This window comes from Thalassophryne amazonica, chromosome 8, assembly GCF_902500255.1.
Source record: "Thalassophryne amazonica chromosome 8, fThaAma1.1, whole genome shotgun sequence".
Classification (NCBI taxonomy): domain Eukaryota; kingdom Metazoa; phylum Chordata; class Actinopteri; order Batrachoidiformes; family Batrachoididae; genus Thalassophryne; species Thalassophryne amazonica.
This window is the reverse complement of record NC_047110.1, coordinates 60,430,778-60,451,045: the sequence shown is the minus strand read 5'-3', so window position 1 is coordinate 60,451,045 and position 20,268 is coordinate 60,430,778. Positions and strand designations below refer to the sequence as shown.

General features: G+C 39.4%; 1 protein-coding gene across 1 annotated transcript in view; it reads right to left on the bottom strand.

Annotated features, from left to right (window-relative positions):
• The window catches only part of dennd4a (DENN/MADD domain containing 4A), a 66,678-nt gene extending 48,936 nt beyond the window's left edge, over positions 1–17,742 (bottom strand). Inside the window, 6 exon segments of the mRNA XM_034176424.1 lie at positions 726–964; positions 2,969–3,138; positions 3,223–3,292; positions 3,383–3,629; positions 3,824–4,155; positions 17,592–17,742. Of these exon segments, the coding sequence (XP_034032315.1) occupies positions 726–964; positions 2,969–3,138; positions 3,223–3,292; positions 3,383–3,629; positions 3,824–4,134 (1,037 nt within the window). The 5' untranslated portion in view covers positions 4,135–4,155; positions 17,592–17,742.
• Positions 17,743–20,268: the final 2,526 nt, after the last annotated feature.

The window sequence follows — 20,268 nt, the reverse complement described above, 5'->3', positions numbered from 1 at the left end:
GCAGTTGGATCCTTTTGACAGGTCCAAAGGCTCTCGATGTGGGAAAAGCCAGATGTATGTGGATTCTAGTCCTATGATGTTCTTATTCAGAGTCATATTTAGTCTCTAAATGTAATTTTTGGGCGTATTTCTGGAAAGTCATTGCCATCTGACATCTTGCAAAATTCAAAAGCTGTGTTGTGAGTAGTGAGCAATGCTATCCCTATACAAATGGTGGAGGGGCAACTGTTTCACAGGGCGGGACTCACATGCACTAAACCTGCACATGCAGAAATCACATGCACATTTAGTAAATAGGTGGCCAGATGGGAATTGTAAACAAGGGGCAGAAAAGCTCAGAGCACAGAGGGAGTGTTGCTTTATTCACTGCCACCACTAAACCACTGAATTTTTATATAAATATTTGTTAGCTACTATATTAATGTATAATATGCTATTTAGGATGGTCTTAAAGTCAATGTTTCAATTTGGTGGGCAAATGATGTGTCACAAATCACTCCATATTTACTACACAGTGCATTTGTACCATTTTATTCACGTCTGAATTCCAGCTGCAAATATTTTTGACACCAAGGGTTTTTATTGGTGCAGCCATGATTATTTAGTGGTGAGGTGAAAAAAAAGTTGTTGTACATCTCTAGAAATCTCACTAGTTGAGTGTTTGAGAACAAGCAAACAATGAAGTTATTTCAGAGTGAGTGATAGACTTTGACAAAGTCACTAACTTTTCAATAGGCAGGGCATGTGGTCCAGAGATGGAATATCTGTAGAGGAAGGTGAGAAAGTTCCTGAAGGACTGAAAGAAGGGCCAGTGTGAGAGCAGGCAGATGCTCTTGTTGCTGTAAACACTCCTGGTTTCGTCTGATCTGAGATCAGAGCTCGGGAGGCCCAGCTGCAAGCGCTGCCACTCACCCAGGCTCTCCACTGAGTACGGTTCATAGAACTGGATGGCTGCTCCATAAACCTGCACAAACACACACAATGATCAGCATAATCAAGGAATAGAGAGGAATCCATATTTTTTTCCTCAACTTAAGAATTTTGTCTAAAATGAATAAACTAAAGTGCCACTGAGGTTCTTCCTCCTTCATAAATCCAATCACTGCAGGCATAAGTTGTGCAGAGTTGCCAGCAGATTACACACTGCAGAGAATCAGTGAGCAATGAGGCATTCTAAAAATCGTGCACAAGCCCAAGTTGTGCATGACCTATCCATTATTCAAAAGATCAATGAGAAAAATTGTCTTTCATGGTGCACTGCTTTCATAGCCTTTTAGTATTCCAAACGCAGCCCTCAGTCCATTTTGATTCCACTTAGCGTTCATAAGTTGATTAAGAATGTTTCGGGTTTCTTAGAAATACTACTGCAGTACATCAATAACCAAATCCAAGACAGACACTGTGGCACGGAGACGGAGAGGAAGAAAATGAAGGAGAAGAAAACTGAAATGAAGTTATTCATCTTTTCAGTGAGTTAATATAGGTCAGAGGTTTGTCTTAAAACCACAGAATGCATATACACTGGACAAACCCTCCATGACATCACCAAAAGGTTTTTGAAGAGGAGTTTTGACATGGTTCCAAATGCCACCATCTTGGCAGAGTCTAACTCCACCTAATTCCCAACCAATGCACAAATAGGTAAAGAGGTGGAGTATGGGAAAAACAAATGAAGCCTCAACACACCCCCCATCTGGGAGTTCCCAAACAAGCTATGGCTAACAGGCTAACTTTGAGTAGGGTGTTTGATTCGTTAATATATTTATCCAAAAAGAGGTAGTTTCTAGAATACGTGGATTGGCTAACAGTATTAAAATGTATGTCCGACATATTGCCTTAGTCAATGTCGCACCATCGGAAGGCCTGAAGCCACCAAGCTACTAATACCTGCTAACAAACTAATTCAAATTTTACCCAACTGAAATATTGGGGCAAGACTTCTGAGATGGATCATTAGCACAATTATTTGCACAGCAAACCGTATTATCTCAGATATTTATGCTAAAATCCTCAGAGAGAACAGACATGGTTGATTCCACAGCAGTTAGCATCCACCGTTAGTGTGGCCATGGAGTCGGGACTTGTCTCACTGGCACACAGCTGCAACTCATAACGACCACTCCCCTAGTTACTCACAAATGTATGGCTTAAAACATCTTAAACTAATGAGTGATGATCCCCCCCCGCCGTACAGGTGTCATGAACTTGCTACAGAGACCAAACCCATTTTCTGTACCAGGCTGTAAACATGTTTATTTCTGCTGTAACGTTGGGGATTTTAAGATGGGGGTCTGTGGGGAGCCAGCCACAAGTGGCCATTCAAGGAACTGCAAGATTTAACACTTCCACAAATGTTTCAATCTGCAGCACCATAGGTTTGTGGCTTGGTTAAAACCTGATTTGCACCAAAAATATCCAATCAACACTGAGCAAAAACTCACTTTCAGTGACCTCTGCTGCTGGCCACACTCTGGAGAAAGGGCATGTCTAACTATCTCCCACAGACTGTGCAGGCACATCACACAGGGCACAGACCGGCTCAATGGGCGTGTCTTACAGAGCAAACACAACTCCATATATGGACTTCTGTGATATATGTTGCAGTCTAAAACATGCTGTTGCATGCATAGATTTGCTGACGACAGGAGAGTTTTACATTCTAGACAGAGAAATGTATGTCTTTTTAACATGAAACCCAAACAACATGTAAATGTAAAAGGTAAATACAAGCAGATTTCCCACAGTATGACCCCTTTAATCACGATAAATAACACCAACTGACTGCTTAATTACCAAGAACTTGCCCCCTCCCCATCCTCAGTCTGCAGGCAGCGTGGGTTTTCTTGGCTGCAGTCTGATGTGAGTGTATGTGTTAGTCATTTTCACAATGACGCATGTGCATATTCAGAAATTAAGCAGGCGTTACAGAAAACGCTCTTGCTGACATACTTTAAGGGGGTGGTTGTACCTTTTCTCCAGAGGCCCCTGTCAATACAAAGGTGGAAAAAATGGGCAGGGAGTGTTTGGTGTGTGCTGGCCAGCACTCGATGGTTGCCCCCATGGGCAGACAGAACATAGGCACTGACTCAGGCAGCGGGAAGGACTCATAGTCCTCTTCAGGATACCTGCACTGCAGACCTGAAAAGGATTGCATCCAGTTTAAAAAGAGACTTTGTAATACCGCTAACCAAAGCCTAACTCTGCAGTTAGGACACACTTTACCTGCTTTGTATGCGATCGTGTTTGCTTTAGCCAGAGACTTCTTATAACATAAGTAGACAGAGGATCCCCACTGGAAAAAACAACATAGATTTTTGAGAACCTACATTATTTGTGTCAGCACAACAATGATAGAACCACTGCAAACTTTCTGAGCTCCCACCATGCTGCTGTTCAGGTTCTTGTCCACCTTGCAGAAGGTATGAGGTGGCGCCTCCCCCTTTGCGGGAATGATAACGCAGACATCAGTGACAGCCAGCGACGTGTGAGGCTGGTTCTTTGGGGCGCGGCGGTAGGTGATATAGATGCGTTGGGAGGATGAGCTGCTAATGTTGGCGGGGCGACCAGATGGCGTGGTCTGGACGATGTGACATCCCGGCTTCAGCTTTTCTTTCCACTCGTAAAGAACCCTGAGATACAAAAACAGCTGTTCATGTGATATCATCAACATGTTTGAGGATCATCACTGTGGAAGTTTTTAAGCACGTTTTTAAGCACGTGCGTCTTGTACCTGCAAGACACACGTGCCAAGAGCAGCTACGCGTGACCTGAGACAGGATAATCTGTGTGAGGAAAAGGTCAGTGTGTGCGGATTACCACTTACCCGAGATCTGTCAGTGGAGGTTTATCTCTGCCTCGCTTGAAGCACAGGAAGATCTGTGGGCCCCTCAGCGTGGCTCCATTCAGTTCTGCAGAAAGACCCGACGGGGTGCTTTCCACGCAGGTGAAGCCTGGCGGCACCTCTTCACCCAGAGAGCGGATCACCACCGCTACATCAGTGATGGGCGCTTTGGGTTTGACACATTTGGGACCGGCATCATCCAAGTGAAGGTCCTCTTCCAGAGGCTTGGACAAGTCAGTCAGGCCGGCAATCACAAAGTAGTCGGCGACACGGGGCCCTTTATCCTCCATCATTTCCCATTCCCACAATATAGGCTGCAAGATAGAGAAGAGAACGATCCCCCAATACTTTAAAGGTTAGCACATCCATGCCTGTCAGTCATCTTATCTAATCCCTAAGGAATACCTATATGTAAATTGCAAGCAGTGTTGCCACAGTCACTTTGAAAAAGTAATCCAATTACCGATTATTCCTTGTTAAAGTAACTTAGTTACTTTACTGATTACTCAGTTTTAAATTAACTAAGTTAGATTACAAGGTACTTTATTAGTTGCTTTCAGCAGCTGCCGACAACAACACCCCCCCCCCACCACCTCAACATGAAAATAATAACCTGTTTTCCCAATACTCACCCTTTCTTGACGTCAATGAGCATAAATATTTGTTTTATGAAAATCTTTCTTTCTTTACCTCATATTTAACTGTTAACAGCACTGTAACAGTAAAACTTACAATTTCTAACCTACATTGTTTATAAATGTAACTATTACATTTTTTTCTAACATTTTTCTAACATTTAAATTCTTTCTAAACATTTTAGTTGTTGAAATTATTATCATTATAAGTAGTAATAGTATGAAAAATGGCTTAAAAAATGTACTTTTAATCGAGGGCTGTTGTGGGGAGCCACGTCCCCCCACACCCCCTTCCCGCATTAGGTGCATCTGAGTGGAACAAAAAAGAGTTAGTATTTGTTGATAAAGCATTGTGGATCAGCTGTTTTTAAAGGGGATACAAGCTGAAAAATGCTTTTGTAAAGCCACAGCTCTGAGCGCTTTGACAGGAAATTGTTTTTCAACTTGGAGCACAGAGGAGGAAAAGCTTGCAACTCGGTGAAAGTGGGCAAAGTGGACAGTTCAACCGAACGCCGTGCTCCTGACACCGGTGTGTGGTGCTCAGCACTCCCCCTTCTGAGCATGGCTTTAATTCTGCGATCAACCCACAATACAAAAATAATAGTAGCGCACAGTGACTTGGAGAAGCAACTTTAATCTGATTACTGATTTGGAAAGATTAACGCGTTAGATTACTAGTTACTGAAAAAAGAGGTCAGATTGGAGCAGCGTTACTAAGTAACGCGTTACCGACATCACTGGTCACAAGTGTCTTTTAGAATCAGAATCAGAATTGAATTTATTGCCAAGTAAGTTCTGACATACAAGGAATTTGATCTGGTGTCATTGGTGCACAAACAACAATAAAAAGAAAAGTAAAAAATACTTCTGTAAGAAGTAAAGGAGTTAAATAGACAAACAGGCAAAACTAAGTGTACTGTCAAATAGATGTAGTGGAATGGGGCTGTGCAAAAGCATGCAGATGAACAGTTAGGGATGATCAATCAATCTGATGTTTACATCGTAGTGCAACATAAAAACTAGGTAAGATAAGATAATTCTTTACTAGTCCCATGATGGGGAAATTTATGATGTTACAGCAGCACAGATGTTTCCCAGCAGGGCAGCGGTGCCATAAGAGTGCAAGACATATTGTCGACTCATGACTTTATTGTCTGCTGGTATACCACCACGACATAAACTATGTTAAACTTAACTACATTTACATTACAAGTACACGCAGAAGGAATAACAGCGTATCAAGGGAACATCTGGAAGCAGTTAGAATGCATTCCTTTCCATAACAGCTTCATATTTCACCAGAAAATATGCAGAGTAAGATCTTGCTATATCCAATTATAAAAAATAAATCAAATAAAAAAAGCATGCATCAGAACAAAAAGCACCAAAACTGTGAAGTGTAGTGCTGCAAAAAGCTTTTGAGGGGCTCGTAGAGCTGCAGAATTCATAAACTCAAGGAGCGCCTGTGATTCAACCTCCTGCTTTATGTGAAAACATGGCACAGTGGAAAACCTCTCAGCGCTGAAGAGCACGTTTTACCTCTTTCAGCAGTTCCTCCACATTGACTTGCAAAATGTTAAACAGCCGCCTCATATTTTCCCACTGAGATGTGGGGGTGTCACCGTGCAGCTCTCCACTCTTCTGTATTTTTGGCACATGGCACATGGCATGCTGCGACCACACTGTCACCCACTTAAAAGCTAATGAGTATGCATGCAGCAGAGTGATGGGATGCAAAGCTACAGCTGCTTAAAGTCTCAGGGCGTGAAAAAGGTGGCTAACATGAGGAAAATGAAGATGCACACCTGTATTTCCACAAGAGTGATAAGAGTGAGTCACTCGGGTATAGGATGTGGTACCTCTGCCAACCGGGTATACAATGAATACTTCAGTCTGGATGGGAAAGCTCTTATTGTTTCATTTTGACTCATGAATATGACCAGGCACCCAACGTAAAACATCAAAAATGTCAAAGGTAAACTTTAAAAGTTCTGCAGTTCAGATCTATAGAGGGAGCTGACCTGAATCAGTAGGAAGAACAGACACGCTTGTCTGATCTAATTGCAGTCTTGCAATAACTGAGTTACAGTAAAACCTACAGTGATACTCTGAGGATGCTTATCGCCACCAAGGCCATATAAATGGATTTTTATTTGATTTGATTTTTTTTTTTAGGTTATGGTATACCTGTAACCTTGCAGTGACTTCATCAACACCACCGCCCAAGTGTTAGCGTACATTTTTCTGTAACAGAACTTGATCCTGATCCATGATACCTGTCATGAACCATGTATAACAGGCGAATACCAAGATCAGTGTATTCGTTTTAGACATATTAATCAAAATGCTGAAAAATACTTCCCTGTGCTATGTTACAGACACCCAGCTGTCCCAATATATGTTGCTTTGTGTGACCTATAAAAAAAGGTGGGCATGATTTTTGTATATTTGCTAGAGAATATTACAGGAAATGTTCAGTTACTTTTCACATGGAATATCTGAGTGCATTAATGAGTCATTTTGATTTTTAATTCATTGTTTACATGTTAAAAATACCCACTAAGCCTCGAATGGAACAAACTGAGCAATTGTCCAATGACAATTGCCATAACACAGTGTGTCTGTGACATGTGGTGACAACATGGCTGCCTGAACAGGACGCATCGACTCTGGATGAAGAAAAAGTGTTTTTCATGTGTATCTTCCCATCCAAAAGTACAAAGTAGTGCCATTATTAAAGAAGGCGTGCATGTTTTTTAGAATACGTTCCAAAATGGAAGACCTTGGAAGGTGCGCGAGCAGAAATTGCAAGGAGTTATGTTGCTCAACACCTGGCCGTGATGGCAGATTTCAGTCATGTAATAGTACTAATAATGGTAAACCTCCAATACCCCACCACGGTGGATTACACATGCTATTCACACTTTACTGACTCAGAAAGAAAGAACTACAAAGAGCATCAAAAGTAAAGAAGCTGCAGCCTCTATATGTAAGTAAGCTTAATATTACATTTCATGTAAGCTTAAATTTTATATATGATGACTCACTGACGGTTTATCACTGCCTTTGTCTACTTGGTTGGCTGTTTTTGTCTGCATAAATTCTGTTCTTGGTTATGTATGACCCACTGATATTCAAAGAAATTAGAACAGACCAATACTTGATACATCAATCAACATCATGAAATACGGCCTTATCATTACTAATGACCTCACAATTCTAATTCATAGTAATGCTATAGTGATTTTTTACAGCATGTGACTGAGTGAACAAGAGGCCGCGGAATGGAATAAACGTCAGTACCTGATTTCATTTGAACTAATGAGGGAAATATGATCCATGACTAACATCGATGCTCCCATAGGGAAAAATGATCATTCCGTGCTGAACATTAAATTTAATGCCTTCACGGAAGACACAATTGACATAAGAACTATATACGACTATGATATGATAGTTGCTATGAAGAACTTGAAGCTTTCCAAAACAACTGACCGGGAAAGCACACTACAAAGTTACACCTCTGTACAAGAAAAATGGGATATCTTCTTAAAAATATATCAAACAGGGACAGATAAATACATACTGATGAAGAGAATATGAGAATATTGCAAATTCTACAAAATACCACTTAATAAAAAAGAGCAAGAAAAGGGTAAAGTTGAAGAACAATCTCTGGAGGAAAACCCTTACAACAACAAAGGAAGAAGTACACTTAGAGTATAGAAAAGTAAGAAACCAAGTTCACAGGATTATACAAAATGCTGGAAAAAAAATTGAAGAAAATTGTAGAACAGATAAGAAGCAACCCTAAGAAATTTTGGAGCCACGTTACACAAAGAATGAAAACCAAAAGTGGCATACATGACCTAATAAATGTGGAAGGCAGTTTGACAAATGGAAACCAGGAAAAGCCTGAAGTCTTTGCAAACTTTTTTTTAGTAGTTTTTACTTTCAAAAACTCTCTCTCTCTCTCTCTCACACACACACACACACACACACACACACAAAATAGAGTGTAACTTAACAGACAATATTCATCACTCCTTCTACTGATCATTCAAGTTGATCAAACAGTCCATTGTTGGTGTGAGCGAGCCCTCAGTTCCTGCACCAGCCTTTGACTCCCCCTCCACCTTTGCATCAGTGCTGTGTGTGTGCTGATGGATTTGTGCTATAAAAAAGATGCAAAATGAAAGCTAGATGCAATCTCCAATTGTAATACCACAACATCTACTGATTCTTTCCCTCCCCCTCAACAAGAAGTGCAGGTCTAAAATTATATCTAATCCTCACCATAGCAACCACATTAAAACCGTTTCTCTCCCAGATGCTGAAACACGGTGGAAACATTGTTGTGTTCAGTACAAATCTGCTAATGGGTCTCTCATTGCCACAGATGCTCTGCTCACTAAAGCAAAAACAAGCCAAAGATAACATGCTGTGAACAAAAAATAAGAAATAGGTTTACATCACAGTTAAAAATATGACAAAGATCAAATCTCACTGCATTTGCACTGTTTCTGAATTTCAATATAATCATCATCTTACTGTCCATTTTGTTATTTTGACCCAGAACCTTCTGTACAAGTTTTCTTTGTACTTTCACTGAATATGCCTTTTTTCATTATTCTCCCACAATGTGTAATTCATGACACAGTACGGGAGAACTTTTTTTTTTGGTCTTAGATTTCTTTCCCAGTGAGTAACTGGGTTGTTTCCATGATATTCACCTCTATCTCTACTGAGATAGCTCAGACAGACCTAAAAAAAAAAGAAAAAGAAAAAAAAGAATAAGATACAAAGTGTATCCATGCTTTGCTGAACCCAATCTGATATATATATATATATATATATATATATATATATATATATATATATATATATATAGTGAGGAAAATAAGTATTTGAACACCCTGTGATCTTAGGTGCATGTCCACTATGAGAGACATAATCTAAAAAAAAAAAAAAAAATCCGGAAATCACAATGTATGATTTTTAATAATTTATTTGTATGTTACTGCTGCAAATATGTATTTGAACACCTACCAACCAGCAAGAATTTTGGCTCACACAGACCTGTTAATTTTTCTTTAAGAAGTCCTCTTATTCTGCACTCTTTACCTGTATTAACTGCACCTGTTTGAACTTGTTACCTGTATAAAAGACACCTGTTCACACACTCAATCACACTCCAACCTGTCCATCATAGCCAAGACCAAAGAGCTGTACAAGGCTGGGATGGACTACAGGACAACAGACAAGCAGCTTGGTAGAAGACAACAAATGTTTATGATTATTTATTAGAAAGTGGAAGAAACACAAGATGACTGTCAATCTCCCTCGGTCTGGGATTCCATGCAAGATCTCACTTTGTAGGGTAAGGATGATTCTGAGAAAGCTCAGAACTACACAGGAGGACCTGGTCAATGACCTGAAGAGAGCTGGGACCACAGTCACAAAGATTACATTAGTAACACATGATGCTGTCATGGTTTAAAAATCCTACAGGGCAGCAAGGCCCCCCTGCTCAAGCCAGCACATGTCCAGGCCCATTTGAAGTTCACCAGTGACCATCTAGATGATCCAGAGGAGGCATGGGAGAAGGTCATGTGGTCAGATGAGACCAGAATAGAGCTTTTTGGAATCAACTCCACTTACCATGTTTAGAGGATGAGAACAACCCCAAGAAAACCATCCCAACCATGAAGCATGGGGGTGGAAACATCATACTCTGGGGGTGCTCTTCTGCACAGGGGACAGGACGACTGCACCGTATTGAAGGGAGGATGGATGGGGTCATGTATTGTGAGATTTTGGCAAACAACCTCCTTATATATAGAACACACACATATATATAAGCACAGAGATAGTTCAGACCATTTGGCCCAAACTTGTGAAGACATATTGTGTAATAATAATGGTAATAATGATAATAATAATAGAGACTAAAACTTATCCATCCACACAGAAAAGTCAGCCAAACTGCACAACTTGATCTGGATCAATGAATGGTCTGGGTCTTCTGTACAGAATGTGTTTCCATAAGTGTTTACCCTAATTAATCTACAACCCCAATTCCAGTGAAGTTGGGACATTGTGTAAAATGTACATAAAAACAGAATACAATGATTTGCAAATCCTCTTCAACCTATATTCAATTGAATACACCACAAAGACAAGATATTTAATGTTCAAACTGATAAACGTTATTGTTTTTGCGTAAATATTTGCTAATTTTGAAATGGATGCCTACAACACATTTCAAAAAAGTTGGGATGGGGCAACAAAAGACTGGGAAAGTTGATGAATGCTCAAAGAACACCTAATTGGAAACAGGTGAATGTCATGATTGGGTATAAAAGGAGCGTCCCCAAAAGGCTCAGCTGTTCACAAGCAAAGATGGGGCAAGGATCACCAGTGTGTGAACAACTGTGTCAAAAAAAAAAAAATAGTCCAACAGTTTAAGGACCATGTTTCTCAAAGTTCAATTGCAAGGAATGTAGGGATTCCATCATCTACAGTCCATAATATAATCAGAAGATTCAGAAAATCTGGAGAACTTTCTACACGTAAGCGGCAAGGCCGAAAACCAACACTGAATTCCTGTGAACCTTCGATCCCTCAGGCGGCATTGCATTAATAACCGACATCATTGTGTAAGGGATCTTACCGCGTGGGCTCAGGAACACTTCAGAAAACCATTGTCAGTTAACACAGTTCGGCGCTACATCTACAAGTGCAAGTTAAAATTCTACCATGCAAAGTGAAAGCCATACATCAACAACATCCAGAAACGCTGCCACCTTCTCTTGGCCCGAGCTCATTTGAAATGGACAGACACAAAGTGGAAAAGTGTGCTGTGGTCTGATGAGTCCACATTTCAAATTGTTTTTGGAAATCATGGACGTTGTGTCCTCTGGACAAAAGAGGAAAAACACCATCCAGATTGTTACCAGCGCAAAGTTCAAAAGCCAGCATCTATGATGGTATGGGGGTGTGTTAGTGTCCATGACATGGGCAACTTACACATCTGTGATGGCACCATCAATGCTGAAAGGTACATCCAGGTTTTGGAGCAACACATGCTGCCATCCAAGCAACATCTTTTTCAGAGACGTCCCTGCTTATTTCAGCAAGACAATGCCAAGCCACATTCTGCACGTTATAACAGCGTGGCTTCGTAGTAAAAGAGTGTGGGTACTAGATTGGCCTGCCTGCAGTCCAGACCTGTCGCCCATTAAAAATGTGTGGTGTATTATGAAGCACAAAATACGAAAACGGAGACCCCGGACAGTTTAACAACTGAAGTCATACATCAAGCAAGAATGGGAAAGAATTCCACCTACAAAGCTTCAACAATTAGTGTCCTCAGTTCACAAACGCTTATTGAGTGTTGTTAGAAGGAAAGGTGATGTAACACAGTGGTAAACATACCACTGTCCCAGCTTTTTTGAAACGTGTTGCAGACATCCATTTCAAAGGGAGCAAATATTTGCACAAAAACAATAAAGTTTATCAGTTTGAACATTAAATATCTTGTCTTTGTGGTGTATTCAATTGAATATAGGTTGAAGAGGATTTGCAAATCATTGAATTCTGTTTTATTTACATTTTACACAACATCCCAACTTCATTGGATTTGGGGTTGTACATCCATCCATTTTCCATACCTGCTTACTCCAATTAGGGGTCACAGGGGGGTTGGAGCCTATCCAGCAGTTAATTAATCCACAGTAATGTAAAATGTTAAAGACTGAAACTGATCATCGTGTGACAGTCTGCATTATTCAATGTAAAAATGTAAGACTAGAAGAAATCTGTGGTGTGTGTCAGCTCAATCCAAAATCAGACTATAGCAAATTTGAAGGCGTCCACCCAATAGGCTATTTATTTATAGCCTGGATCACTTTTAGGGTTCAAGCATAACTTGCATGAAATTAATTACGTATGTTTTACCCAAGTCTGAGGCAAAGCTTTGTGCTAAATTTAAAGAAGATGCATAAAACTGGAGTGAAGTCTGATTCTAGAAACCTGTTATATTATTGGAAATGTGTAAACCATTGTTTATGTTTCTGAGAGGATTGTGATTCAAAATTTTGTTGGCAGTAACCCAACCAATATCGAACCCATTCACCAAAAAAGTTTAACCCGTCATGGAATGACCAAAATATTAGCCACAGAATCCTCAGTGTTAGAAATATACAAAAATAGACGCGGAGCTCTCAAGCTGTGATTAGATATAATGCTTTTTCTCATCAGATCTTTTGAGGTTTGCCTCAGTGACAAATAGCTATAAATAAATCTGACTTGACATGTGACTTACCAATTTAAAAAAAAAACAACTTAAGCACCTTCCTACTCATTAAAGTTGCGTGATTTTTAGATAATATGTATGCTCAAGACGGGAAGCTGGTGACTCAAAATCTCCCCAAATATTGCAATCTTTTTATTCACCGCACTTTTTCTTCACACAGCCAATAATAAGGACAGAGCGGATTTCCTTTTCTTGCCAGCTAACAAGCCAACTTCCTTATTCACATCCACTACTGTTTTTATGAGTCACCTCCAACCGTCAGCTTTAGCGTCAGTCATTTGTCAATCGCTTTGGCCACAATGTTCTCCACCATGTTCCCCTACAAATTTTGATTTTGTTATTCTGACATTGTGTTATAGCACCTCAGCATAAGTGGCACTCATAACAGAAGGTTGTTGTCATGATCCTGCCCTTGTTGGGATTCCTGTCAGTTTTGGACTCATATCAGCTTCCAGGATCTGAACATTTGTGTCATTATTCTTGCCATGCCCCTGTTTTCATTGGTTTTGTTTTCTGATTAGCATTTATCTTCTGTGTATCACATTTTTACCATATGTGTAGTTCTGCCTTAGTTTCTATAGTTGTTTTTGGCTATTGTTTATTGTATTACCTTTTATTTTTTCACTCACAGTCACTTCAGTCTTGGTTTGGTTGTTTATCTCATTTCTTGTATTAGGCTTTTGTCACTGATTTGGTTTTCTGTTTATCATGTATTTTCTGTTTACTATACTTTTGTTATGAGTCAAGTTCCATTCTAGTTATTGTCCAGCCTTTGTTTTACACTGTGTAATCATTAGTTGAATCACTTGTTTATTTTGTCTTGATCATATGTTGGATTATCAGTTTACTTTACTTCAGCAAGTATCAGTTTCCTTCTAGTTTTGGTCATAGTCATTTATTTTCTTGTTTTCCTCTTTTTAGGCTAGTCACTTTATTTCCTAGTTTTACCCCTTTTGTTCACGTCAATTATTGTTTGTCTTGAGCACTTCCTGTTTTTCACCGCTGTTTTTTTCTGACACTTATTTATCTTACTCCAGTCTGCTTTGCTTTTTGTCTCACTGCACCCTCTTGCACCTGCCCTTGTCTTTCTCGGTCACGCCCCTTCCAGAACCTTCCTCACATCTGTTCCTCATTTACACCTTGATTAACCAGCTCATTATTTAAGCCCTCACAGTCCTTCACTTCCCTGCCCAATTGTTGAATGTTATTCACTTGTACCTTGTCTTGTTTTGCCTTGTTATCAGCCTGCTGGTATTCGACCTTGTTTTGCCCCCGACCACGTTATTGTCTTTGCCTCTGAACACCACCACACTGTTTTTTGACCTGTGCCTGTTTTTGAACCATGCCTCCCATCTGTCTGTACCTTTGCCTTGCTGTTGGACCTGTCTGTACCGACACCCTGCCTGTTTTTTTTCCCATTAAATCTTATTCCTTATTGCTTTTGTGTCCACCCAGTTTGTGCCATGCCTGACAGTTGTGGGTTTAAATCCTTGTGCAGAAACGGCACAAGTGGTGACTCTAAATTTTAGGTATGAATGGTGGTCTGTATGTGTGAACCATCAGGTCAGATTAATGCAGAGATAGGCTCCACCCATTTATGACTCTCAAAAGGATCAAATAAAATGTAGCTGAGCTCTTTATAAGTTACTTTTTACACTTGTATGATTTGTATGATTAAAATAAATGTAATTTGTGTTGTCAAAGTCTTAACTTTTAAAACTATTAAAACTATTTGACAGTCACTCTGGAACATTTCATATCTGCACACATGATTGACACTTCAATGTAAAATAAAATTGTTTGGATTTCTGGTTTGTGGTCACAGTACTCCAAATGATAAATGTGTTGTTTAAAAAGTGAAGACTGTTCAGGGTCACGGTACTACTCTGTATTGTGAGTTCATTTACTTTATTGATGACTTGACACTAAAACTAGTTATATTTTGATGATTTATTATTTATTTCGTTATTATTATTGGCTATGGAATTCACCCCAAAATAAATATGTACTCTTCATTAAAATGAGCTGTAATTTTGCAGTGAATTTTCATGACAGTTTAGTGACATACGTACTCTGAGCAGTAGGGGGAGCTCCACAAATAAGGATGCAAACAAAATTAACACCCCCCCTCCCCACTTCATCCCGAGGAAACAGCGAAAAACTCACTAGAGTTGCATAGCGCATTTTTAATTTGTAGCTCCACTACAGGTTCCAGTGATTTGTAGAAAAACTGAGTTGAGGCGATTATTAAGGTTGAGAACAACACCGCCAATATTGCGTTGTTCATGTCAAGATCAAAACCTTTAACGGGTCAAATCTGAGTCAAGAACAAGACTTTGGGATTTTGGAGTATTTGAGACCAAGTCTCTGAAGACGTGACACCTAGTAGAAGCCAAGACCTACAAACCACAAGTCTGTTTTCAAGACCATGAAGCTTCGTAGTGAAGCCTGGGTTACAGCACCAAGCAACAAATGTCCCACAGTTTAATCTCATCATATCGAACACCACTCTGTGAATTTGTTTTGGCAGTGGCTATCTGTACGTAGCTGTATTCGTATAGTGGCCAATATAGGTCACGTGATTATAAGGTTATGTACTTGTACATGTATTTGCTTTTGATACGTAGATTCCTAAACTATGTTGCAAAAGCAGCTACGTATCTTTAATCATAACCCTAATCCTTAATCACAACCTGTAACCCTAACCATAATCCCGAATCATAACATGGCTGTGCAATGTACGAATAGAGCGCGGAGGTATTAATTTGGCTATGTACGGATAGCTGCTTTGATTTTTTTTTCCCCTTTGGGCAACTTTCATTTTCATTAAATGAGGCCAGCTACAATGTGAAAATACCCTACAGAACCAATGATGCAGTAATTTTGCAGTGGCAGCACACCTGCACAAACTATGAGAAAACAATGAGCTTATAGTAACATCAGCTATCTAATACCACAAGTCAAGACAGTTTGATTTACATCTCTGGGTAGAAACGCGATAGAGTGCCAGATGTTTCCATGATTATTAAATGACAAAACTGACATTCTACACTAATGCTTCTTTTTGAAATATGTGCTGCAAATTAAATTTTTATGATTGATGAAACCAAATTTAACAATAACAGATTGGTCACTCAATCTTGGGATTGAGGAGGACCAACCTATTCAAAAGAGTGTTGCAATATGGGATCTCCTAGCAAATATAGCGCAAGTCAACACAATTCCTTTATTAATGTCCTTGTATTATAATTGTTTAATAATGGTAAACGTACTGCATTTATATAGCGCTTTTCCATCTGGATAAGATGCTCAAAGCACTTTACAATAATGCCTCACATTCACCCCGATGTCAGGCTGTTGCCACAGAAGGCGCTCACTGCACACCAAGAGCAACTCGGGGATTAAGGACCTTGCCCAAGGGCCCTTAGTGATTTTCCGGTCAGGCTGGGATTTGAACCGAGGATCCTCTGGTCTCAAGCCCAACGCTTAATCACTAGACCATCACCTCATGTGCGTACAGTCAACATGACAACCCAAATTTCTGCAACACATGCAGATTGTACACACCATGAGCCTTTTAGACTTTGTTGATTTTGTAGCATCAGTATGCTGCTGCCACAGACAGACACACACGGACACGCGCGAGGATTAGAGGGCTGCGTGGGGGATGGGGGGGTCACAGAGGACAGTCTGATCTGACACTAAAACATTTCTGCATCTGCTCCCCCTAGAGGTGGGCAGATCGATCCAAATATCGATAATATCTATACCAACGCCGGTATTGATATTGAACCATCCTCGTATAAAAAGATTGATAATCAAGCTTTTTTTCTCTGCTGCACGCACTGACTGCTGCACACGCAGATTCATCAAAGTCTACTCTCTGTCTGTAAGAGCAGCACTGCGCTGTGTCACACAACATGGAGCAGCGCACCCTTGTATTGTGGTTTGTCAGCCCTCTACCTCAGGAGATTTTAAGTTGTATTGAGTGATATATATATATATATATATATATATATATATATATATATATATATATATATATATATATATATATTTTTTTTTTTTTTTTTTTTTTTTTTAATGTTGATTGTGATAATAGAGTATTTTGTTGTCACGTACAATGTTTGGCAAAATTCGATCCTAGGTCTTTTGACTCCTTTGGATCTATGAAGCTTAAATATGAAAATGTATCGGTATCGACGATACTGGGCCTGCATTTACTTGGTATCGGATCAATACCAAAATTCCCGGTATCGCCCACCTCTAGTTCCCCCTCATGCCAACCTCTCACCGTCCACGCGTGTCCGACAGCAGACACCGTGCGTGATGACGCGCACGTCAAACCGGGGAGAAAAGGAAAATAGAGACTGTGGAATCCTCCATTTCAGGCCGGTTCTTTGACACATTTTGTTTCTCTCTTTTCCAGTTGGGAAATGGTGCGTTAAAAGCCCAGCGGGCCGTGGAGTGGATCCACTGTGTGATGCCACAAAGAGGTTTTCTCCCGCGGACACGTCGAGAAGGAGCGAAGCCTCCACGACTCCAACCAATGAGCGCCGCGAAAATCACTTCAATCACACGCTCATTATCACACATTAAAAAATAATAATAATAAAAAAAATAAAAAATATGCGCTTCCACTGACACTTATAGAATAATTTAAATAAATGAATCTGGAATAACCGCACGAGCATGAACACAAACAGCGGCGGTACGTGTCATTAAAACAGTTTAATTACACACACCAGGTGTCCGAGCTGCCTTCATTCTCATCTCAGTAAAAGCAGATTGTACTCACATGCACGACGACACAATAATCGGATCACAGGTTCAATCGGAAGCGGATTAATCCTTTTTCCTCAGGGTTTGGGTTGTCCGTGCGCCTCTCTGTAAATAAACGTGGATTAAAACAGAACAACAAAGATTTTTTTGATGCATCCCAAATGAGACTGTAGACCAGAGCAGCGCTTTAATACCCAGACCTGCAAAGATTACAAACCCTGCTGACGTAAGCGTGACTCCAGCGCTGACGTCAGAGAAAAAGAAATAAACCACAAGTAGTAATAATAATAATAATAATAATAAGGGGAACAAAAAGAAGCAGAAGAAAGTAGAACGAATTATCATGAATTTATTTTTAAATTAAACATCTTAATTCAAGCAAACTATTAGTGTGCTAAATAAATAATAATAACAAAAAATAATAAGGGGAACAAAAAGAAGCAGAAGAAAGTATAACAAATTATATCATGAATTTATTTTTTAAACATCTTAATTCAAACAAACTATTAGTGTGCTTAATAATAATAATAATCTGTGGCATATTCACACACACACACACACACACACACACACACACACACATATATATATATATATATATATATGGCATCCGGCATAAACTTGTGCCAGATGCTAATTAGTAATGTGTATCTGGCTGTATCTGCTGTGGTGACCCTAAACAAACGGGACCAGCCGAAAGAACAACATATAATATTATGTTTACATATCCTTGTCTTAGTACTGTGTATTGTCCTTTAACATCAATGACAGCTTTTGTGGTAGTTGTGGATGAGACTCTCTGATGGTAAAGCTGCCACTGAATATGTCTTACTCTTTATTTACATCAGTTATAAAGAAATACAGACACTATGGTACTCTGTGGTAAATCTGCATGGAGTAGTCAGTTCTCAAAAACTGAGTGACTCTGCAAGAAGGAGAAGTTATAGGCTTACTTGGCTGTGATTGGAGAAATTATGCACAGTGCAGAGGAGGATTTTATAAAAAGAAGACCTGAAAGTTTAGCTACAAATTGCCAGAAGGTACATCTGAGATGCAAGCCTAGATATGAATTGTTGAAAGAAAATCCTTCTCTGCTCTGCTCCACTATGAATAGTTGATTGTTTAAAAAAAAAGGCAAAAAAAAAAAAAAAAAAGAGAACCTAGTTTTCTGCCCCCTACTGGCCATATTGCTAATTAGCAGTATACGTTTAAAAATGGAGAAATCATAAAATGTTTGGCTGAGATGAGAATTACAGTCAAAAGTGGTTTGGAGAAATATTCTACAATCATGTGTGTTATCTTGTATCATAACATCCACATAAACCTGACAGTTCAGATTTGTTCAGTATTTATTTCAGTATCACAAGTGTCATATATGCAATACGAGTATATCAACATGTATGATTGTTTTTATATTAATATATAAAACAGAGAGTATATCCCATTTCCTCCCACCTAATATTTATTTGTTTTGTGCATTTAATTCATTCATTGTCAGGTCATTGTGTCCTTCTTGGATGTGATTTCTTTTTCAGTTTTAATTCACTTTCTGTGCACTTACAGTTTTAAAATATTTTATGATTGTGTTTAGCATAGCCTTTTCTGTATTTTCTGTTATTGTGAATAGCAGCTTTTTGAAATGTGCTGTATAAATAAAACAGGAACTCCTTAGAGTGCATTCCTTTGCCAAGGCTCATTCATTCATTCATGTTAACACTAACCCAAATTCCAGTTGTTAGTCCACTTCATAAAACTGCACACGCAGTAGATGTTTCAGCAAAGCAACAGTGCACTGGGTCTGTGGCTGATCTGTCAAACAACTGATCTTTATCCTGATTCCTGAGTTGTGATGCTGATTGCTGACCTTACATCCTGATTCTGCACTTTAATCGTGAGTCATTTTTTATCCCGATTTCTGATCTTTAATTCTTATTATGGAACTTTGCTCACTAAGCTTCAACAGTGATCACTGACCTCTGATCATTAATCACGTCTACCATCCTAGTGACTAGGTAGAAGGGCACTTGGTAGGACACATACAGTTGTGCTCAAATGTTTACATACCCTGGCAGAATTTCTTGGTTAATGGTTGTGTAAAGCCATTTACTGTCAAAAAAACGTTTACTCTTTTAAAATCATAATGACAACAGAAACTACCCAAATGACCCTGATCAAAAGTTTACATACTGCTGTGATTTTGGCCTGATAACATGCACACAAATTGAAACAAACAGGTTTGAATGGCTACAAAAGGTAACCATACTCACCTGTGATCTGTTTGCTTATAATCAGTGTGTGTGTGTATAAAAGGTCAGTTCATTTCTGGGATCCTGACAGACCCTTTCATCTTTCCTCCGGTGCTGCACTGGTTTTTCTGGTTTCTGAGTCATAGGGACAGCAAAAGAAATGTCAAAGTAAAGGTAATTGAATTGTATAAAACAGGAAATGGGTATAAAAGATATCCAAGAGACCGAGCATGCTAATCAACAGTGTTCGAACTCTAATTAAGAAGTGGAAAATGAGGGATTCTATTGGAACCAAACCACAGTCAGGTAGACCAACAAAGATTTCAGCAACAGCTGCCAGGAAAATAGTTCAGGATGCAAAGAAAAACCCACAAATAACTTCAGATGAAATACAGGAGTCTGAAAAAAAGTGGTAAGGCTGTATCAAGATGCACAATAAGGAGGCAC